At 36.0% G+C, this 19,845-nt stretch overlaps 1 protein-coding gene across 7 annotated transcripts in view; it reads right to left on the bottom strand.

Moving 5' to 3' along the window:
* The window catches only part of ctnnd2a (catenin (cadherin-associated protein), delta 2a), a 229,647-nt gene that overhangs the window by 146,883 nt on the left and 62,919 nt on the right, over positions 1-19,845 (bottom strand). For all 7 annotated transcript variants that reach the window (XM_081601621.1, XM_081601622.1, XM_081601618.1 and 4 more), the window contains exon 3: positions 17,972-18,084. In XM_081601621.1, coding sequence (XP_081457747.1) covers positions 17,972-18,084 — 113 coding nt within the window. The remainder of the gene's footprint in view (positions 1-17,971; positions 18,085-19,845) is intronic.

The following is a 19,845-nucleotide window of genomic DNA, read 5'->3' as shown; positions in this document are numbered from 1 at the left end:
CCTAGCAAGATCAAAGACTCCTTATGTTTCTTTTTTTAAATCTAAGCACGCCACCTGCACAAATAATCTTACAATCTGCTGCAAGTCTGACTACATCTATAATCCTACGAGATCATTTGAAGTGACTCGCGATAAAAAAATAAAAACAAAAACAAAGAGTTGGCTAGGCTAAAGTTTATGTCCGACATAAGTGACCTTTGCTATACCATCTTCAATTTTCTCTTTATGGATGGAAGGAAAATACCAGCATAAGATCATTTTCTTCACAAAGGTTTCTTCCCATTTCAGCATACATACAAATCCACTTGAATATAGCACATTCATATAATATATATGCAAAAAGATTTACTATAGGAAATAAAGATACAATCAAACACCCATTCTGTGTGCATAAGTGGGTTATACAGCTTTTAAACTTCCTTAATCTGTATATGAATCCAGAAAATGTTGGTCAAACTAATTCTACTCAGGAAAAAAAAATTATCTGTGGACCACTGTCAATTCACCAACCTAATACTCATATTATGATAGGGGGGATAATGGCCATTTTGCACTGACATAGATAATAACAGAATAACTCCATGCATAATTTACCAGGGATGAATGGTCTGACACTTGCTGTACTGTGTTATTGTGCTCCAAACAGACAGGGCTGGTCTAATATTTATGCTCATTTTGCAAGGCTGCCTGCAACACACATGTTGTGACATATTATTCAACCAGAGACTAAATACTCCTCTCTGTGTCTAATAAAATAGTATTTAGAATTTTGATTTTATTTACTGTGGACTGTTAGGAATAGAAGAAAGGAGAACCTATTAAAATCTAGGGTTTTGTCACATAGAAGCAGGTTAAAAAGTTGAATCTTGACCTCGTTTTAAAATGAATTGAAGACATTCTTGGATTTACACTAAACTTCATATTCCACTGTGCCATTATAGACTTAGCAGCTGTTAAAAATATGTTATGGCATTTTTCATTACTTTGTAATTTTATCTCTATATTTACTGCTCTGAAGGAGAAAATCTAGCATTTATAGAAGTACTTAGTTGATACTTAAAATGATGGTACCTTTGCTTCTACAGCAACCAGAGTTCTAAGCAAACCAGTCCTGTGATATTTAATGTGAAAAACACAGTCATTATTCTGGAGTCTCTTTACCCACAGGTAACGACACACACTGTCAAAATCCATTTTTTTGAGTCATCTGAAATCCACTAGAGCATTCAAAAATTAGATCATCACTTAAGCTTAGTGAAATGAATTATGAAATGTGTGTACGCTCAAGGAATAACAAAGGCGAAGTTGAAGGTGTGAAGATGTAAGGAGAAATTCCTAAGGAGACAACTGGCTCATCTGAATTTTGACGGTCTTCAAACTGCACATAAAAAGCCATTTAGCCTTTCCAGAAAGTAGCAGTGATAGCAGATGTGTCTTCATGTGTTTGCTTCCTAATATGAACGGAATACAGTGAAATGTCAGATGTTTACAAGACATTTCTTTCCAAGTTCAAGTCGTGTCTCGAGCCCTTACCTCCCAATTCAGAGTTAAGTCCTGAATGTCAGACAACTGAGATAACTATTTTCACATCAAATCATCATCTAATACGCCTCTAACCCAGCAGTTGCAGGATTCCAAGGTGCAGTCTGCTAGCTCACTACTGGCTTTGCATATTCTGCATTTAAAACAGAGCATTATTTGCAAAAAAAAAACAGTTTCTTTCCCCGGGATGTCTCTCTCATGAACACTAAACTGACAGGTTGATACCAAGCATATTGGACTAAACCAATCAGGTATTCCTCTTTTGTAAATATTCTTCTATATATATATATATATATATATATATATATATATATATATATATATATATATATATATAGAAAATCAAGAAAAAAATATTTGTATTTTCCTTTTAAACCTTTGAGATGTCAAATTCCTTGTTTGTGGGCTAAACTTGGTGAATAAAATTGAATCTAAATGTAAAAACTATAAAGGTCCAGGTAGTGGGCAGACCATCTAGAAGTGTATTGAACTCTCTTGAATAACATACAAACACCAAATCCAATATGTTTTGAATGACGTGTAACTAATATTTGTTCATCCATTGTCTATACATGTGTCTCATTCTAGGGTCTCAAAGAGGGGGCTGGCAAATATCTCCAGTGGTCACTGAACAGGAAGGAGGGTACACCCTGGACAGCTTGCCAGTCCATTATTGGGCGACACACATTCATGCCCAAGGGTAATTCAGAGCAACCATGTTTTTGGAGTGTGGGATGAAGCAGGAGTCCTCCAGGTCAGGAGTCAAACCAAAGACCTTCTTACTGCTGAGCAACTGTGCAGCAGAAAGAATTGTGCTCTGAAAATTATATCTTTCAGCTCTGCATGACACCACTTTACGAATTTAAGGAATCTTTTGTGGCATCCTGTCAGTTTAACAGTTTTGATTTAGTTTCACCCCTTTGATCAAATGATTGAGGAACAACCTGTTCTTACACTGTGTTCAGACATGCTGGTAAAGGATTACCCGATTAATTTTGCATTAGATCATGACGACCTCTTTTCTACCTGTCCTAGAGCAATAGGCTCAACTCTGAAAAGGATTATGCTTCAAATTGTCAACTTCAACTTGACTGGTTAGATTATTGCACTCATATCAAAAAATAAATAAATAAAACATATAAATACAATATAGTGCCTAGTTTTAAGGTATCAATACTATACGTTATCACAACACACTTAATTAATACAAGAGAACCCTAACGCTCAGTTTTATTTTCTAGATAAAGCAACATTTTAGACCAAACAGAGTCTCATTTTCAGTGCACACTTCTGGAGTGAATAAGAGAAATTACTGGATTCAGTGTTTGGATGGCATTTGTAGTGATAAAGGTTATTCTTTTTACGTGTTTATCTTTGGAGAGCCACATTAGATCGACTGCTGATACTCTGTCCACCACCACATAACACAACGGTACACAAACCCACACTTGCGATTTAAATCCAAGCAGGAAGAAGCACGTTTCCCCACTCAGTCTGTGATGAGCAGAATGGCTCCACATGAGCTTGATATTCTCAATACTCAGGATTTTATGGCAATCACTGCATGGTAGTTAATAAATAAAACCCACGCATACGTACACACAACAACAGGAAACGCTCAGCCACATTTACTTTGGCATTCAGCATGTCAAATTAGAAGATAATGCAAATATTAGCCAGGAGAGACAAGTGGAACTAAAGATGTTTTATACTGAGCTTTAACTGTAAAGAATAACACTTTATTTTTCCCTCAACTCTCTCTGCTTTAATTAGACCAGAGTTATGCGTAATCAATGTTTTTTAACAAATGCAATTTCCCTGTTTATTACCACTTACTGTAATGATGTGCTTGAATACAATGCAAACTTGAGTATGCATCAGTTTCTATTTTTATTTCTTTCATTAGTAGCTTGAAATTAGTATGGAAGACAATGGTATTGCCTCTCCAAGACGAAAATGAACAAGCGTAGGTATAAGTGTACCTTTTTCATGTGTGACAGAATGTATTAATGAACTGAATGATGAAAATGTTTCAGTGCGACGCATGCAAGTGTTTTATAAGTTTTTACCAAATTTGTCGATTGTACAATCTAGAGGAATCAGTGAAAATATACCACAACTTAATTGTTGGTTGGTTTAAAATAACATTGAAGAATGTGACAACTCTTGGTATTTTTTTCTTGCATATTTATTTCTTTGTTTTGGTTTCCATGTTATATCTGAATTTGTAAAAATATGTAAATTACTCAGATATAGTCTGGTACACTTCATTTAAAGTGAAACAAAACATATGGAAGTTTTACTGTTTTAGTTTTAATGTACAGCTCTATTCAGTCAAAATCTCACTTTCATGCTTCGATATATATAATGAGAGGAAAATTGCATCCCACGCACAAAAAAAATAGTCTAAATGCTGGCTTTAGAAGACAAAGAAGTTATTTTTCATACAGAAAATAGGCAACACTGGTAGAACGGAGAAAATAAAAGCTATGACTGACATAACTAATGAAATTAGTCACCTCACAACGGCAATTTTAGATGTTTATGTGAAATACCTACAGCTGGAAACGCAGTAAAATCTGAGAACTCACACATAAAATACCACGCACTACCATACGGGGTAGTCATCAAAATGTGCGTACAGGCAGAAATGCTCACAGCAATTTCCACATGTAAAAGGGTAAGAAAGGCCTGAATAAGAAAATCCTTTCTTATTCAGTACATTGCTTGTGTGGTGAGTGGAATATATGTAGGTGGGTATCATTTACACACACCGTTTCTTCATATACTCACAAAAAATATGGATGTAAAGCAATTAAAAAGACATTTAAAAACATTGTAAAAATGTTATACACAAGTATTCAATGATATTAAAAGATCACTCCAGATTACACACAAAGCTCTAATAAAGCACATGCATTTAGTAAACACATTCAAACTTATACTAAACTAACTGCTCTCCAGTTATTTGTAATATTCGCATAAAACAAACATTAAATATAAGGATGCATTAAGATTGTCACGGTTTTCTGTCATCAACTCCTTTGGATATTATAGCTGATTTGTAAGCATGACGACAGAACATTGCCAAGAAAATATATCCAATATACTCAGCTTTGCTTAAAAAATAGGCAACTTATTACCCAAAGGGAATACTATTTTTAGCGCTATTATTTTAATCTAAGCCTCTTACATGGCAGACTTACAAAGTTAAATTTTATGTTCTAAAACAAAATCTAATAAATCAATTCCATATTTGGTCAAACAGCTGGTGATGAATTAATGCTAAAAAGTAAAAGAACAGGTGATATTTTTTATGTCACTCGTTTTTGTCTTTGCAACATAAGATAATTGATCAATTTCTTTAATCCAGCAGAGAGCATGCTGTACTGCTACTGCTTGACAAATGCAAGTTCGACTGTTCATTGTTAGTACATATTTGTACTTAAAATAAAACTTCAAATTAGTGTGTACTTCACTCAAACACCAGTCAAGTCTAACAAAGCGATGCATATGCAAAATCCTTTTCACAAAGGACTGAGATCTTGCTAAGCTTTACACAGGATACACAACCAATTAGGACATGGGTGGACTGTAGCAAATTGTAACATCCTCCTTTGCTGTGAAGGCAAATGCAGAGGCTCAAATAAGTTCTGATGATTTCAACTTTCTTCTTAGTTATATTTATAACACCTTGGCAGAATCATCCCACCAAATCTCAAACAACCCCGGTATTACAAAGAGAACACAGCAAAATAGTCAACAAATTGATCTTTGACTTAAAATGACAATTAAGTACTGAAAAAAAAGTAATTCACTGAAAACAAATTCTATTAGTTTCAGCAAAATCATTGCTATACAGAGAGGGTGAGTGGCACCCTCACCCTGCTAGGACAGCAGTAAGAACGGGTGATACAAACTTTTATCACAGTATTTTTGTGACAATAATAAAACAACATAATTGTTTTTTTTTAAATCCCTCGTTGCTTTTGAGATAGTAGGTCTCTTACTGTATGTCACTGCATTTAGTCAGAGCTCCACCGACGCACATAGTGCTGTTAAAAATAAAACTGAGTACACCACATTAAGTGGTACAACTGCGCAGCTAAACAGCACAAAATAACTGCACTTAGCTATAACAATTCATTTGATTTGAATACATGAATTATTTCTGATGAAACCAACCAACCAGTAAAAAACAGAAAAAAGCACTAAAAGGAGTAGTCCAGACAACACCTTTAGGTTTTAGACTTTGCAAACATCAATAGTCACAGATTATCATTTTCACAACACATCACAATGCTATTCTTCTAATAAAAATAAACCAGGAAATATTTTTCCATAATCGGGGTGCTTTTAAATTATTTCAGCATGGGATGTTATAAAATAACGGGGAGGAGGAAGTGTTTTCATCTACTTAGCTACATGAGAGAATTTATCGATTTCTTTAATCCAGCAGAGAGCATGCTGTACTGCTACTGCGCTTGACAAATGCGAGTTCAACTGTCCCACAATCGCCAACTAACTGCCAAATTTATTTCTACTCAGTCTCTTTCTAGCCACAGCTCAGTCTTCACCTCACTGGTGAATGTAAAACCAGAGCTTATTCACTGTACACACCTGACATTTGCATGCTGCAGTATAAATGTAACACTTACTTCAACAACAATCTTTATGACGCACAGTTCATCTTCAAAGTTCAATGTGCTCTTCCAAAGTCAAGCATGCAACATCTGACTTGAACATGAGCAAGTGACCCAACTGTGAAGAAACCTTTTCGTGCATGTAAATAAATGCTTAGTTGCTGCATCTGTGTGCTAAGTACGGAGTGGAAGCCTGGCCTGGCCATTTTGGTTTCAGTGAAAGTTGAGGTGGAGCAGAACCACCACAGCAGTGTCACAATGAAGAGTTGACATATGTGATGTTGTCCAAGTCAAGCCATAACAGTGTAATCAATCCTGCTTCAAAATCTTGATACCCAAGCGACACAGAAGCTCCACGCAACATCTACACTGCTACCACTCCACCCATGCTCATTCCATGCATCACACAAAGCTTTTCCCGTACACTCCAACCATGATATTTAACTCATCTAAGTTTTGTGCACACTCACAAAATCTAAATACCTTGCTCTGGCCGCTTGCAAACAAAACTAGTACAAGATGGAAAACAGACAGGCCATTAAATAAAACACTCATAAGCATGCAACTCAGAAAAGCTACCGTCCCATCCGAACAGTCTATTTAGCTTGTGGGGGAAGGAACAATAAAAACTGTCAACAGCAAGATGTATCATTGTCCTGGTGTGTTGCCCTTTGCTTTTATTTTTATTTTTTCCTCCACATGTCCTAACATTGTCTGTCACTCATGGGGAAAGTTGTTCTTCATGTCCTCCAGCTCTATGGTTGTTTCTAAGTTGACACACCTGTCTAATTTGACCAATTTACTTCCTAAATTACTAACAGGTAGTTATATCATTCCTGATTGTCATATCATTCATTCCTGATTAAAAGCAAAAATTTAAAATAAATCAGGTTAAATACTTTTAAAACCAAGCAACGCAAGCTTTATTTGAAAGTACAGGTGATTAAAGTTTGTTCATACAAATCAAATTTAAAGACTGAATTCTGTGAAAAAGGAGGTCTAGTTTTAAAAGTCTAAAAACTTGTATTTTTGTTTGCCCTGTGTGTGTGTGTGTGTGTGTGTGTGTGTGTGCGTGCGCGTGCGTGCGTGTGTGTGTGTGTGTGTGTGTGTGTGTGTGTGTGTGTGTGTGTAGATGGCTCAGAAGGAATTTTCCTGCCTTCTGATTGTTTAACAAACCACCAGCTGCCCAGCCATCACTACAACCTTAACACTCTCAATAACCTGTCTCATTGCACTCCAGTTTTCCAAACCTCTTATCTAGTTCATCCATTTGCCTCCCACTGACTTCTCTAAGCATTTCTACCTTACTATTATCCCTGCACCTTACCACTTCCATTTCACACTATACCATTAATCTTCTCTTCCTCATTGGATCTATAAAAATTGCATAAATCTATCCTTATAGTAGTCTGTAATTCTTAGTTTATATATATATATATAAATGCTGCTGGTATAGATTTCCCCACTGAGTGACAAAAAAAAAGATCATTTCTATTGTCTCTAGTAGACAATCCCATGCTAACCATAAATGCTGCCAGTAGTTCAGCTGATTTTACATTTTGCTGCACATAAGCCAATCCTATTTTTTATTTTTTATTTATTACTATCCAACACAACAGCTGAACTTTTTTCTGCTGACATGACAAAACAACCACAGTGTAGGAAGCATGTTTTGTCTGTCCTTAGTTATAATGAGAGGTTGATATAATGAGTTCTGGGTAACAATAATGTAGCACGAAGTCTCTTAACACATTTATTATAAATAAGCACAGCTGGCTAAAAAAAAGCAGTTCATTTGACTAGAAGGACACCTGTAAACTATGAGTGAGAAAATATGAGTGACACTGAATTCTCACAATATACTGTTAATCTGTAAGTGGATAATTTTTCATTTACTTTTGCGGAGCTTAATTATTCTAAGCAATTTCAAAAACCAAAGGATGAACATGTTGAATTTACATTAATGCGATTACAGGTGTTTGTTTTCAGGGACACCACCTCCCCTAGTCCATATAAACGAAGTACACTGGTGTCCTCTTTATACATTTCTTCAGTTCTCCATTCCGTTTCAATCTGGGTTCTTGTCTCAATGCACCCTTCCCTTCTCTTTTCCTACATCACACTGAAAGTACTCTGTCTGCCACTCTGGCAGGGTTTGTTTCTTATCTATTCTCACCACTATCTGGTGTTGGGGGAAGATAAGCTTGCATTTGCATGTTTAATGAACCAAACACCCCCGATTCCCTTCAGCATGAAGAAACACACATGCACATGGGCACAGCAACACAAATATGCCGCTGCTCCTGGCCCTGAAGGCCCCTGTCTCCTTGCAGCTGACAGAGTCACCAGCTGCTGACACCTTCAGGAACAAATATAAATAACAAATGGAGCAGCAATGAGAAGAGAGCCTTTATTTAGCATGGTCACAGTCTAAAGAAAAAAAAAAAGAAAGGATCTGACGCTGCTTGGGTCTTTGTCGTCATCCCCAACACGTTTAAGAAGATTTTATATATAGCTCTATCATTAGTTAAGAGAATAACTGATTTAAAATATATACAATTGTTGGTACTTAAATACCTCCGTACTTATGAAGAGAAAGCTTTAAGATGTTTTTAGTTAGGGTTAGAAAGTAAACCTGAAAAGCTTATCAATGCAGTTGGCTCATTATGAACGAGCCAATGCATGACAGGTTGCTGTGGCTTCAGGCTCAGCACCTGATTGGAGCGTGCTGTGTTTTCCCCTCTGACCATTTTCCCCACCGCTGCTCTGTCATTTCCCACTACCTGTTATCCGTTTGTAGCCGCTCAAAGTGAAATGTAAAGCACTTCAATAGAGTGGACATTAAATAAATAAAACATGTTATTTTCCAGCTGAAAGTGTTCACATTTTAAGTTAAATTTAGGTGTTTTATTAAGTGTCATCACAATTTTTCGTTACTGTATAAACACATTTGCCTTGGTTCGCTACATTTGGGATTTTAAATTATATTAAAAGTTGCTGATGATTTGATAGTCATTGTATTAATTCGCTGTACCTGTCGGTAGATTATCCATTTTGTGTTTTATTCTAATAGATGTTTTACAATAATATCGTATTTATTTGTGCTGTAAATATCTGATACAAGTTTATCTGATGATGATGATGATAAACAGAAAAAAAAAAGTTTAATCATTTTTAATGGCTGTTGTAAATTGATCACACAAATTGCAAAATGGCGACTAGATGCCTGTTGATAAAAATTAAATCTATAGAGTCTTGAACTTTTCCTAGCTTATGGATCCAGTGCAATTCTTCAATTCATCGATTAAGACAGATGATACATAAGATGTGGCATAAGCAATTAGTAAAGGTAATAAAGTTTCTCACGTTTTTTTGATAGTCCTGTTTCACCAGGTACAGAGGTTCAGGAAGGAAGTTTAGTTTTGAACAAACACTTCTTGGTAAATTATATATATCTTGTAAAAATAAAAAAGTAGAAAAATTCTTCCACTGGTATCCACTACAAATAATTACAAAACAGTGTCACTGTGCAGTGACACCATCAAGTATGCTTTGTCTCAATTGCATAACTACCGAACTGGGTCCTAGAATATACCTTTATCTGTACTGTCCAAGTAGGTACTTGAAAAGCCCAAGAACGTACTACTGAGAAAAGCCCTATGTTCTTCACAAATCTTTTTGTAAGATTATATGAAAGGTAAGTTCAAACATTGAAGCACATAATATATTTTAGATGTTCATATTCATTTTTTACACATTTTAAATACCCTATAAATATATAGCGTATTTAAAATGTGCTTCTAAATTTGATTTTGACTTCTGATATCCTGTTCACGTAGTTAATATGTATAAGCATCAGCAATGCACGAGTTCTTATATTTATTAGGTTACAAAAAAAGAAGTCAGCTGATCCGTTTGTATTGAGAACCCTGACCTAATAATGATACCAGATGTGTTTGTAGAACATAATCTCACAAAGGTGGACTTTCCTTATATATTTTAATATGGAAAAAGCCAAGGCACAAATTAGGAGTAAAAGACAGATAGATGAGGGGAGAGTTGAAACAACACAGAGAAAGGCTGTGAGACAGATAGACAGTGAGGGTGACAGCGCTGTGAGAGATGTTGCCACCTGCCATCATTTTTCTCCTCGCCTCTTGGAAATGCATCATCAGTCATTAAGGGGGAGCATAACTTGCAGTATCATCATCATTCTCACTCTCTCTCTCTCTCTCTCTCTCTCTCTCTCTCTCTCTCTCTCTCTCTCACACACACACACACACACGCACGCAGACTCAAGCCCAAACACAAGGCGTATTTTAAGGTATAATGTCACAGCCTATAATTTGAGTTCTCTCTGCAGCATTTTGCTGAGCTTATAAAACCGCCTGCAGCTAATGGTGTGATGGATCCTTCTATTATCACCCAACACAGGAAAGAAGAGTGAGGTACAGTGGGATAAAGGAATGTAATTGGATAGTATATTAGTAGCAGAAAACAGGAGGACAGACTGACAAAAGAAAAGCTGGAACAAAATTGTGAAGTGATAATGGCACGATCAAGCCATAAAGCTGTTCATAAAGACAATCCGAGACAAAAATTCACAACACAAGAATTGCTGATTGCATGGATTCAAAGAGTGTCTTCCAAACGGATTTCAACTCAGCTACGGCTGTACTGAGTTAATATAGTACAACTTACTCTTATTTAACCGTACTAATGTATTACAGTAAAACATGGGGGTGGTATTAGGTGTAGAACAATGACTTTTAATGTGGAAGAACTTGCTAACAACAATAAGTGTGTCCAAAATCAGAAGAGTTTGAAGTCAGATTATGTCACAATGATGTTTGTTGAAATTCAAAGGTTCCTCCAAACGTGACCCTCAAATGCGCCATTTTTTCACTGGATTTGAAGGATGGGTCTAGTGTATCCTTCACAGTCCACTCTATATCAACACCTGATATTACTAGTAGTAGGTTTTACTTGTGGGAAAATGTTTAATGTTTAATGTGTCAAGCAATTGACGCAGACAAAAAAAAAAAAAAATTACATCTACAATTTCACTCGACATTCATTCAAACACTTAGAACACTTGCAACTTTTGCTTAATTTCCGCCTTTTATTCTTATTTTAGCAGTCTCCCTGAGTTGAACACGCACACAAGAACACACACACACACACACGCACGCACACACCCCCACACACACACGGACACACGCACACACACACGCACACACACGCACGCACACGCGCACACACGCACACACACTCACACACACACACACACGCACACACACACACACACACACACACACACACACACACACGCACACACACACACACACACACACCCCACACACACACACACATTCACTCTCTTAAACAGTCTGGTTCTATCTCTTCCTGACCTACCCGGCTAGTCTTTGGACAGATGTCTAAGCCTGAACAACACAATCAGAAAGCTGTTAGTGCCTCAGGACATGAACTTTACACCTCAACATCCTCCTTCTTGCTCTCAGTTTCCCCTTTACACACACATTCACACACATATAGAGCTATTTGATATACCAGCTCAGCAGCAATGTGTTAGAGCTTGTAAATAACAGGGTACAAACAAAGATATCATTTTCATATTTGTTATGGCAGACAAACAAATAAAAGTGTATCTCGTTTGTCTCTATATTTCATGAACCACATTATGTTCTCCAAAGCAAATACATTGAACTTGACTGCATACTGAATTGGTTCTGCCATTTATTCAGCTTTGTTAAGCCAGAGAAAAATCTAAAAGTTGCAGCACACCTGTCCTTGAGGACTGGAGTTGAAAACACATGAACTAGATGATGTGACATTGAAAGTAAGCCTTTCAAATTTACCAGTCGACACAGTACCAAACCTTTCCCATGGCCAGCACAATGTCAATGTCTCAAGTCTTGGTTTTAGGACAGCATAAAAGTCCTTAGCTAAAGTCCATATTGCTTTTGATTAGATACGTCATCAATTAAGGCCTTTAAACCATCAACATGTATCATAGAGTATTTAAAAAAAGGAGCTTTTGCAGTTTATCAACATATTTCAAATCAATTTGAACAACTTGTTTATTTTTACCTGTTGTGAACTTGTATTACAGACCAATTTCCAATGTTTCCTTAACATTTAAAAATTGCTTAGAAGTTGTTCAACATCCCCTCCCCGCCAATCTACAGGATAATAATATATATGAATGGTTTCATACAAACCTTTGAACACATCATGGTACTGAAACAGCTACAAGTAAATCACATCAAACAGTTTCAAAAATAACATTTACAGATGCTTCAGAAATTTTGAGACCAGAATCACTGCAAATAGAGAACACTTTTTTATTTATTTTTTTATTTTCTGGGATCAAATACTGCTACTTAATGACCCTAGAGCAGAAAGGGAGGCAAAGCTGTCTAGTTCTTGACTCCAGACAGTGTAAATACTGCCCTGTCTGTAAGATGCCAACACTCTCTCTGCTTTCTGTGCATATGTGAATGGCTGCCAGTAAGGCCAGCACTACAGTAATCTACACATGCCTCAGTACTCTACATAATTTACGAGATCCCACAAGTTGTCAGATAATTATTTGCTGAATTACTCTGAAGATAGGGCTAGGTTCCCTGCCATTGCAGTCAGTCCCAGGAAAAGACTTGCTGAGGAGAGTAAATCCTCGTCCATTCAGTAGGGTGTCTGCACAGAATAGCATGTGATAAGTACTGGTGTTATATTATCGTTGCAACAATAACCGCATAGCACTTATGCACGTAGGTGCTCGGAATAATGCTGCCATATATCAGTATTGCATGCAACAAAGTTTTGTTGATGTTGTAAAGAATATCAACATTGCAAAGAGCTGCTTGGACTTCAATAAACACTCGCTAATAAAAAATATTGAGTGATTTAGTGTTGCATGTATTAAAGGCTTTAGGAGGGCATTAGGAAGCCATAACCAAGTTATTTTGTTCATAAAACATGAGATCTAGTCTCTATGAAACTTTTATTCAAATAAAACCATGTTGAAACTATCTTAGGTTGTTTCCACTGTAACTGTATAGATTACTCACTATTTGGACTGAATCAGAAGCAGAAAGACAGTAACCAAAACGATGTTTAGTAAAGTATTTGTCTAAGTAGAGTAAGTCACATTAAGTTAACTCGCAATCCCAACAATCACCAACTTTATTGAATATCACAATTGTTTGTTCAATATTGTTTGCAATTCAATTGAAAACAAAATTATTTAGCCCAAAGGCAAATTTAATGTTGGCTTATTTTGAGATTGCATCTCATTATGCTACAGTTTCAGACGGGTAAAAATGGGGTTTTGTGTAACGTTTTCTTCATCTCAAACCGCACGTCTTCTAGCTGTACACATTATTCCTGTTTGCAGCGAATTGCATATGCCAACAAAACAATCAAATTTAGCCATTAGGCAGAAATGTATGCGACACTATAACCTGGAGGAGCCTGCTGACAGTCACACGTCATCATTAACTCAATGGCCAGCTTCCTCATGAACAGATCTGATTAATGATCTTGACTCAGGCACTGAGAAAAAAAAAACTTCTTTACAACAAACAACTAAATAGTTTTAGTGCTAGGAAACTCACTTGGAATGAAGCATTATCACTCATTTAATTGTGTTACACCAGACAGATAGGTGTATTTACTTTTTGCCATGACAACAACAAAAATTCTGTGATATGCCCTTAAAGCTGTCAAGTTTGCACCTCGCAGCCGCTAACAGAGAAAAAACAGCAGGAGCCAGTGCTTGACCCGACTGGTGTTTACCGCTAATGTTGTAGAAATGATAGATTAGAACGGTGAATGCTGCGTGTTTGCATGAACGTCTGCTTGTGTGCCAGTTTGTTCCACCATCCTGTAAATTGTTGTGCAACAAGCCAACAGTTCACAGTGTGAACAGATGTTCATCAGTGTTGCCTTTGGTTTCTACACCACAGTGTTTTTTTTTTTTTAAGCATCCTCTGGTCTTAGGAGAACTCCGTTGATGTCTAAATTGCTTTATTGAGTGGAACCCAACTGAGGGCATGCAGGGTCAAGCAGCAGCTAAAAATACACAGAGACATGCAAAAACAAATTAGCTGAGAACATAAACGACACAAAGCCGAGAGGAGGGGAACCGTAGCAATTCACATATTTGTACTAATAATGTATAAACACAATCTGTGAGAAAACAGATTTTGAGGTGTTTTATTAAGTCAGCAGACAGTTGTTTATTAAAAGATTCCCGATTTTCACCAAATTCAACACTGCAATTTATTTGCTTGTATTTTAGCTATTCTTCATCAGAACATAGTTCTGAGGGGCGTGTAATGATTTTGACAACACAAATGCCAGCCCAATCCCCCAGCTGAACAACTGTAAGCTAAAAATAAATAATAACAATTTGAAGAAAAATAAGTTTAAAATAAAATGTAAAAGTACATAATCCGATATTTTTTTTCTCTGAGGAAAACAGTCAGTAAAGATAACTATGAGAAGTTGTTAAGAATTGACTGAAAATGTGACTGCGTAAATAAAACACTAAACACGTCAGAAGCCTACATTCTGAGGACGTTTTCAGGAGGTTAAGTTAGTTTTTCTTGTTAGAAAATGTTTGATTTCACTTTAATCGCGTTCAAGTTTCAACAACAAAATATTCTATAGAAACAGAAAGAACATATTTGCACATATGAACTGACATTTTGTTATACTAGTAAGTTAAAATACTAAAGCCATGAGCTAAATAAATGACACATACAGTGCTTAAGTAATTTTTACAGATACTATACCAAAGTAGGGTGAATCACCTGGAGAAAACAGAGTAAACAGAATGAGTTGGGGAAATTCAAATGCCTTTCTTTCGGTGAGCAGTTTCCCTGCCCTCCTCAGGTTTGTGTACTTACGCAACAATCTGCCTGAGGGAGTCAGTAGCATGCTGAATTTATATGAACCACACTCTTTGACATGACAGAAGAATTCGCAAAACACAAAAACAGACACACAAACAGGCATAGACACATCTGCAACCCAAGAGGAGTGAATAATTTATCACAACTTTCCACCAAACTTTACTTTTACCCAGTTTTATTTACAGGAAGCGAAGCTTGTGAGAGAAAGAATGCTGGATAGTCGTCTAGTCTAACCGGGCTTAACATTTGAGCTGCTGGCATAAAATAAATTCGCATTGAAGTCACATACATCTTCTCTCCTTCATCCCTCCCCCAGTCATTCCTCTCTGCTTCTCGTTTTTGCCTAAAGCGTTCTTTTTCCTTTATCTGGAAATTATGTTGGCGGTGCAAAGGTCATATTTATAATGGAATTGATATTTAAAGGGCTATGATGCTGTAGTTAATATGTTGATTGATATTATTATGTAAGAGGGGGTTTTCAGTATTTTTGGGTTGATATTCATGTTAGTTGCAAACTGCACACTGTCGTGTCCCTATCAAGGGTTATTTGGACATACAATAGTAGGAAAAGAACATTTTTAAAGTAACAGGAATTAGTTTACAAATCCAGAACAAACTTCCTGTCCTCTGTTCCTTTCCTGTCAGATTACTGCTGAACAAAGGCCACTAGTGCTAAAATATTGTTGATAAATAAATAAATAAATATGTGTGTGCTTTTCTACACTTAAGGTTAGACAACATAAAGTAGAACCTTGTGAAGTATAGCAGGGTTATTCCCTTCCTGTTACCGCCTCATTACAATAACTCCATATGTCGTGACAACTTTATGGCTAATAAAATGAGTGCTAGTTTGCACATTATTTAACTCCTCATGCTGTATTTGATTTTTTTTTTTTTTTAATCGATTTTGACTTATTTACTGAAATACAGAATCCTGTTGAAACAGACATGAACACCACACAACATTTTAATAGTTTAAAAATATTTTGCCCACTGAGACCTGGGTGACTCGGTGGAAGAAGTGCACATTACAGAGGCTCCAGTCCTCGACGCAGCTCTCCTAAGTTTGATTCCCAGCCCCAGGTCATCTACTGCAGATAAATGAATAAAGGCCCTAGTGGCTTTTATGCATTCATATGCATAAAAAAAATACTTTTTGATCTTTGAATATTAAGAAAAAAGCATCTGTTTACATCTAATACATAAATCAACCCAGTGGCACAACAGATGAGGGTTGAACCACATCTTTTGATAAACAAAGATCCAAAATGAGTAACACACAATTAATTAGGAGAGGTGGAACAGTTCATGAAATCAATCTAAATCATCTGGTTCACTTGTCTCAGGTCTCTTTAGCACAGGTCGAATACGGCTAGTCATTTAGTCAGTTAGTCATTTAATTCAATGATATAAAAAAACGAAAAAGAAAAAAAAAGAGTTAAAGCCTTATTTAAGATTGTACACATTTAAAAAGTTGTGATTGGATTTGTAACAATGAAAAAAGTGACTTTAAATTCCCTTTAATACTTTGTAGATGTGTTTTTATGTGTTCTATTTGTGTTTGTATATGTGTATGATCAACTGATGAAGCATTGTATTGTTGGATTTTAATATTTTTTATTATTTATACTATTTGGGTGCAGGTTTTATATAATCCCACTGGGCTTTTGCCTCCCCCTACATTGTCATTATATGTTTTTATTTTTTATCTGGATTTTAATTGTGCAAAATAAACTATACTATTACTTGAAGTCCCCTTCAAGCTAGCCTATGTAAATGGTCTTCACTATGAGAGAACCCCACATCACTTATGCCATTGTACTATTTTCTCTCTCTCTTTTATTTCCAACTTGGTCAGTTCATAATTTAATCCTGCCATTGAGCAAGTATTCACAATGAATATATCTACAATTTTGTGCAAACTGTGTAATATTATGTTGATGAGGCTAGGAGCAACACATCCAGTTTGTTAGCTCATATGCATAGACGCAGTGGGTTATTGATTGACAACACAAACTAGAGAGAGCAAAGAAGAATATTTTCCTGAGTTTTAAGCAGCCTGTCAGTAAAAGGTTAGTTAAGGCAAAAGTCTTAGCTAAAGCAGTGAGTTGTTTTATTGCCAAGTCTAATTTGCATGTGCAAGGTACTGGATTTCAACATAAAATTTAAGTACCACAGGACTAGAAATACTCTCTGCTGCTGACACTTGAGCAATAGTTAGTTCTCAAACATTATGAAGATGCGCAAGATAAAGTTGACAAAGAGCTATCAAACACACAGTATGTTTAATACAGTTTATTGTTTGTGTGGCATAAGAAATCTTAAGGATACCAGAAATCATTTTAACTATTATTTCAGTTCAGTTAGCGTTTGAGCAAATAATGGTTTATGATGCATTACCTATCTGTGAGATATGGGTACTGTAAGCATGTTAGTGATCCAACACTGTTGGATGTGAATTTTGAGAACTCTTACTAAGAGAGGCTATTGCAAAGCAAAAATGATCTTGAAGAAGATGCAATATAAATGTAGAAATACATTTTATAACAGGAATATAACATAATATGTGTAGTTATTTTCCAAAAGTATATCGCAGGACTCAGCAGCAAAGCTTAAATGATAATAGGAAAAAAAATTGGGTGCTCTTTAAAAGCACAAACACCTGGCTCGTAAATCAAAGTCCTCATCTGTATTTTAACTAAGCACAGCCTGAGGGGAACAACAGCAACTGTCCTCATATGATCAAATCTTTATCCAAGCTACACAAAAACTGCTATTCACTTAATTATCGCAAAGCATCACACTGCCAGAGACACACAAGCGTATAAAAAGGCATTTCTGTGTTACCTGATGCTGCTCATGCTGCCTGCGTCTGATCCCAGCTTGCATCTCTCCAGCTGGGTGGCAACAATCTGACGTTCAGCTTCAAGTTCTCTGGTCAGACGTTCAAACTGAAGCTCCTGGTGAGATAAAAGATACACAGTCTGAGCTTCAGCAATCAATATCCTTTAAGGCATACTAGGGACTGTATTTCTATGTATATGCATCACATATTTTGGTAGAAATACTCAACTTTTATTTGAAGTGTAAAAGGGAGAAAGATCAAAATAGCACAAACAGCAATAATATATATTACAAGACAGTAGTGTGACATCCACACATCCATTTCCCTAATCTGCACAGTGAGAAACAGCAGCTTTCACTTAGGGCTGGACAATGTGGCATAACATGATGTGTGTTTCACATCAGTCAGTATCGATAATTTCCTGTCAATTATTAATTTATTGTCCAGTCCTACTTTCATTTACTAAGTTTATGACTTTTACAAAGATAGAATATTATCTGGTCCTTGTGACGTCTTGAAAAGTATAATAGAATTTTTTTATTATACTCATTTGTAAGTATCTCACTAAAAAAATTAAAAGCATTATTTTTTTTAAATCTAAAAAAACAAATGCAGAAGCAGTTTATGAAAAAATAACTAATATTCTTTGACCTACGAAGTCATGAGGCGACGTAGCCCTCTTACACTATTTGACCAAACAATGCTCAAAAAATCTCAGCACAACAATAAAAGGAAATGAAAAAAGTATTTTTCTTATTTCGGTTTTGTTGTTTAAAATAATTTACAGGCCAAGAAGAAAACTATGACATTATTAAAGTAACAATTTGCAATTCTTGCTGTCCATGAATCCACAAGATGTCAAAAGACTCTGCAATTATGAGGGAATTTTTAAAACGTGGAAACAAGCAAGTACTTTCTAAGCTCCCTAAAATAAATGGTAACACTTTATTTGAAGGGGGGTGAATAAGACTGACATGACACTGTCATAAACATGACATAAAACATGTCATGAACATGAATAATCCTTCATGAATATTTATGACTGTTGTCATAAAGCGTCATTCAGTAAATTATGACACTTAATACAAAGTTGACATTATTCAAAATATCTTTGTAATGACAACTTGACATTAACCAAGAAATCATTACTGTTTAAACTTTACCTTTAAGAACATATAGTTACTTAATTTTTAAAGTGCAATCAGTAATACTTTTATAACAAATTTATATCAGTAATGATTTCTTGGTTAATGTCAAGTTGTCATAAAGACATTTTGAATAATGTCAACTTTGTATTAAAAGTGTCATAATTTACCGAATGACTTTGACAACAATCATAAATATTCATGAAGGCTTATTCATGTTCATAACAGGTGTTTTGTCATGTTTATGACAGTGTCATGACAGTCTTATTCTTATTCACAGTCTTATATATATATATATATATGAATATATACACACATATATGTGTGCATGCGTGCGTGTGTGTGTGTGTGAAACCTATGGTGGAACTTTCCACCGGATGAATTGTAATAGTAGGCATTTGCTGACCAGGGGATTTATTCATTGAATTGACTTTGAAAAAGGTCATTTTCACCCTGAACCCTAGATAAAGGCATAAGTGTGTGTGTGTGTGTGCATGTGCGCGCGCGTGTGTGTGTGTGTGTGTGTGTGTGTGTGTGTGTGTGTGTGTGTGTGTGTGTGTGTGTGTGCGTGTGCATGCACAAGCATGTGTTGCTGTAGTTCATAACAGTGTGAAGGTGGATCAAGAGTGCAGGGAACGGTACCACGCTAGAGATGTTCTGCATAGTATGTGAGCACAAGTGTGAAAATCCTGAGAAAAGAAAGAGAGTTGGAACAAGAAGAAGAGAGAGTG

Source organism: Poecilia reticulata, chromosome 20 (genome assembly GCF_904066995.2).
Source record: "Poecilia reticulata chromosome 20, P_reticulata-male-v2, whole genome shotgun sequence".
In the NCBI taxonomy this organism is placed as follows: Eukaryota; Metazoa; Chordata; class Actinopteri; order Cyprinodontiformes; family Poeciliidae; genus Poecilia; species Poecilia reticulata.
The sequence above is the reverse complement of the archived record's forward strand: the minus strand, read 5'-3'. Positions and strand labels throughout refer to the sequence as shown.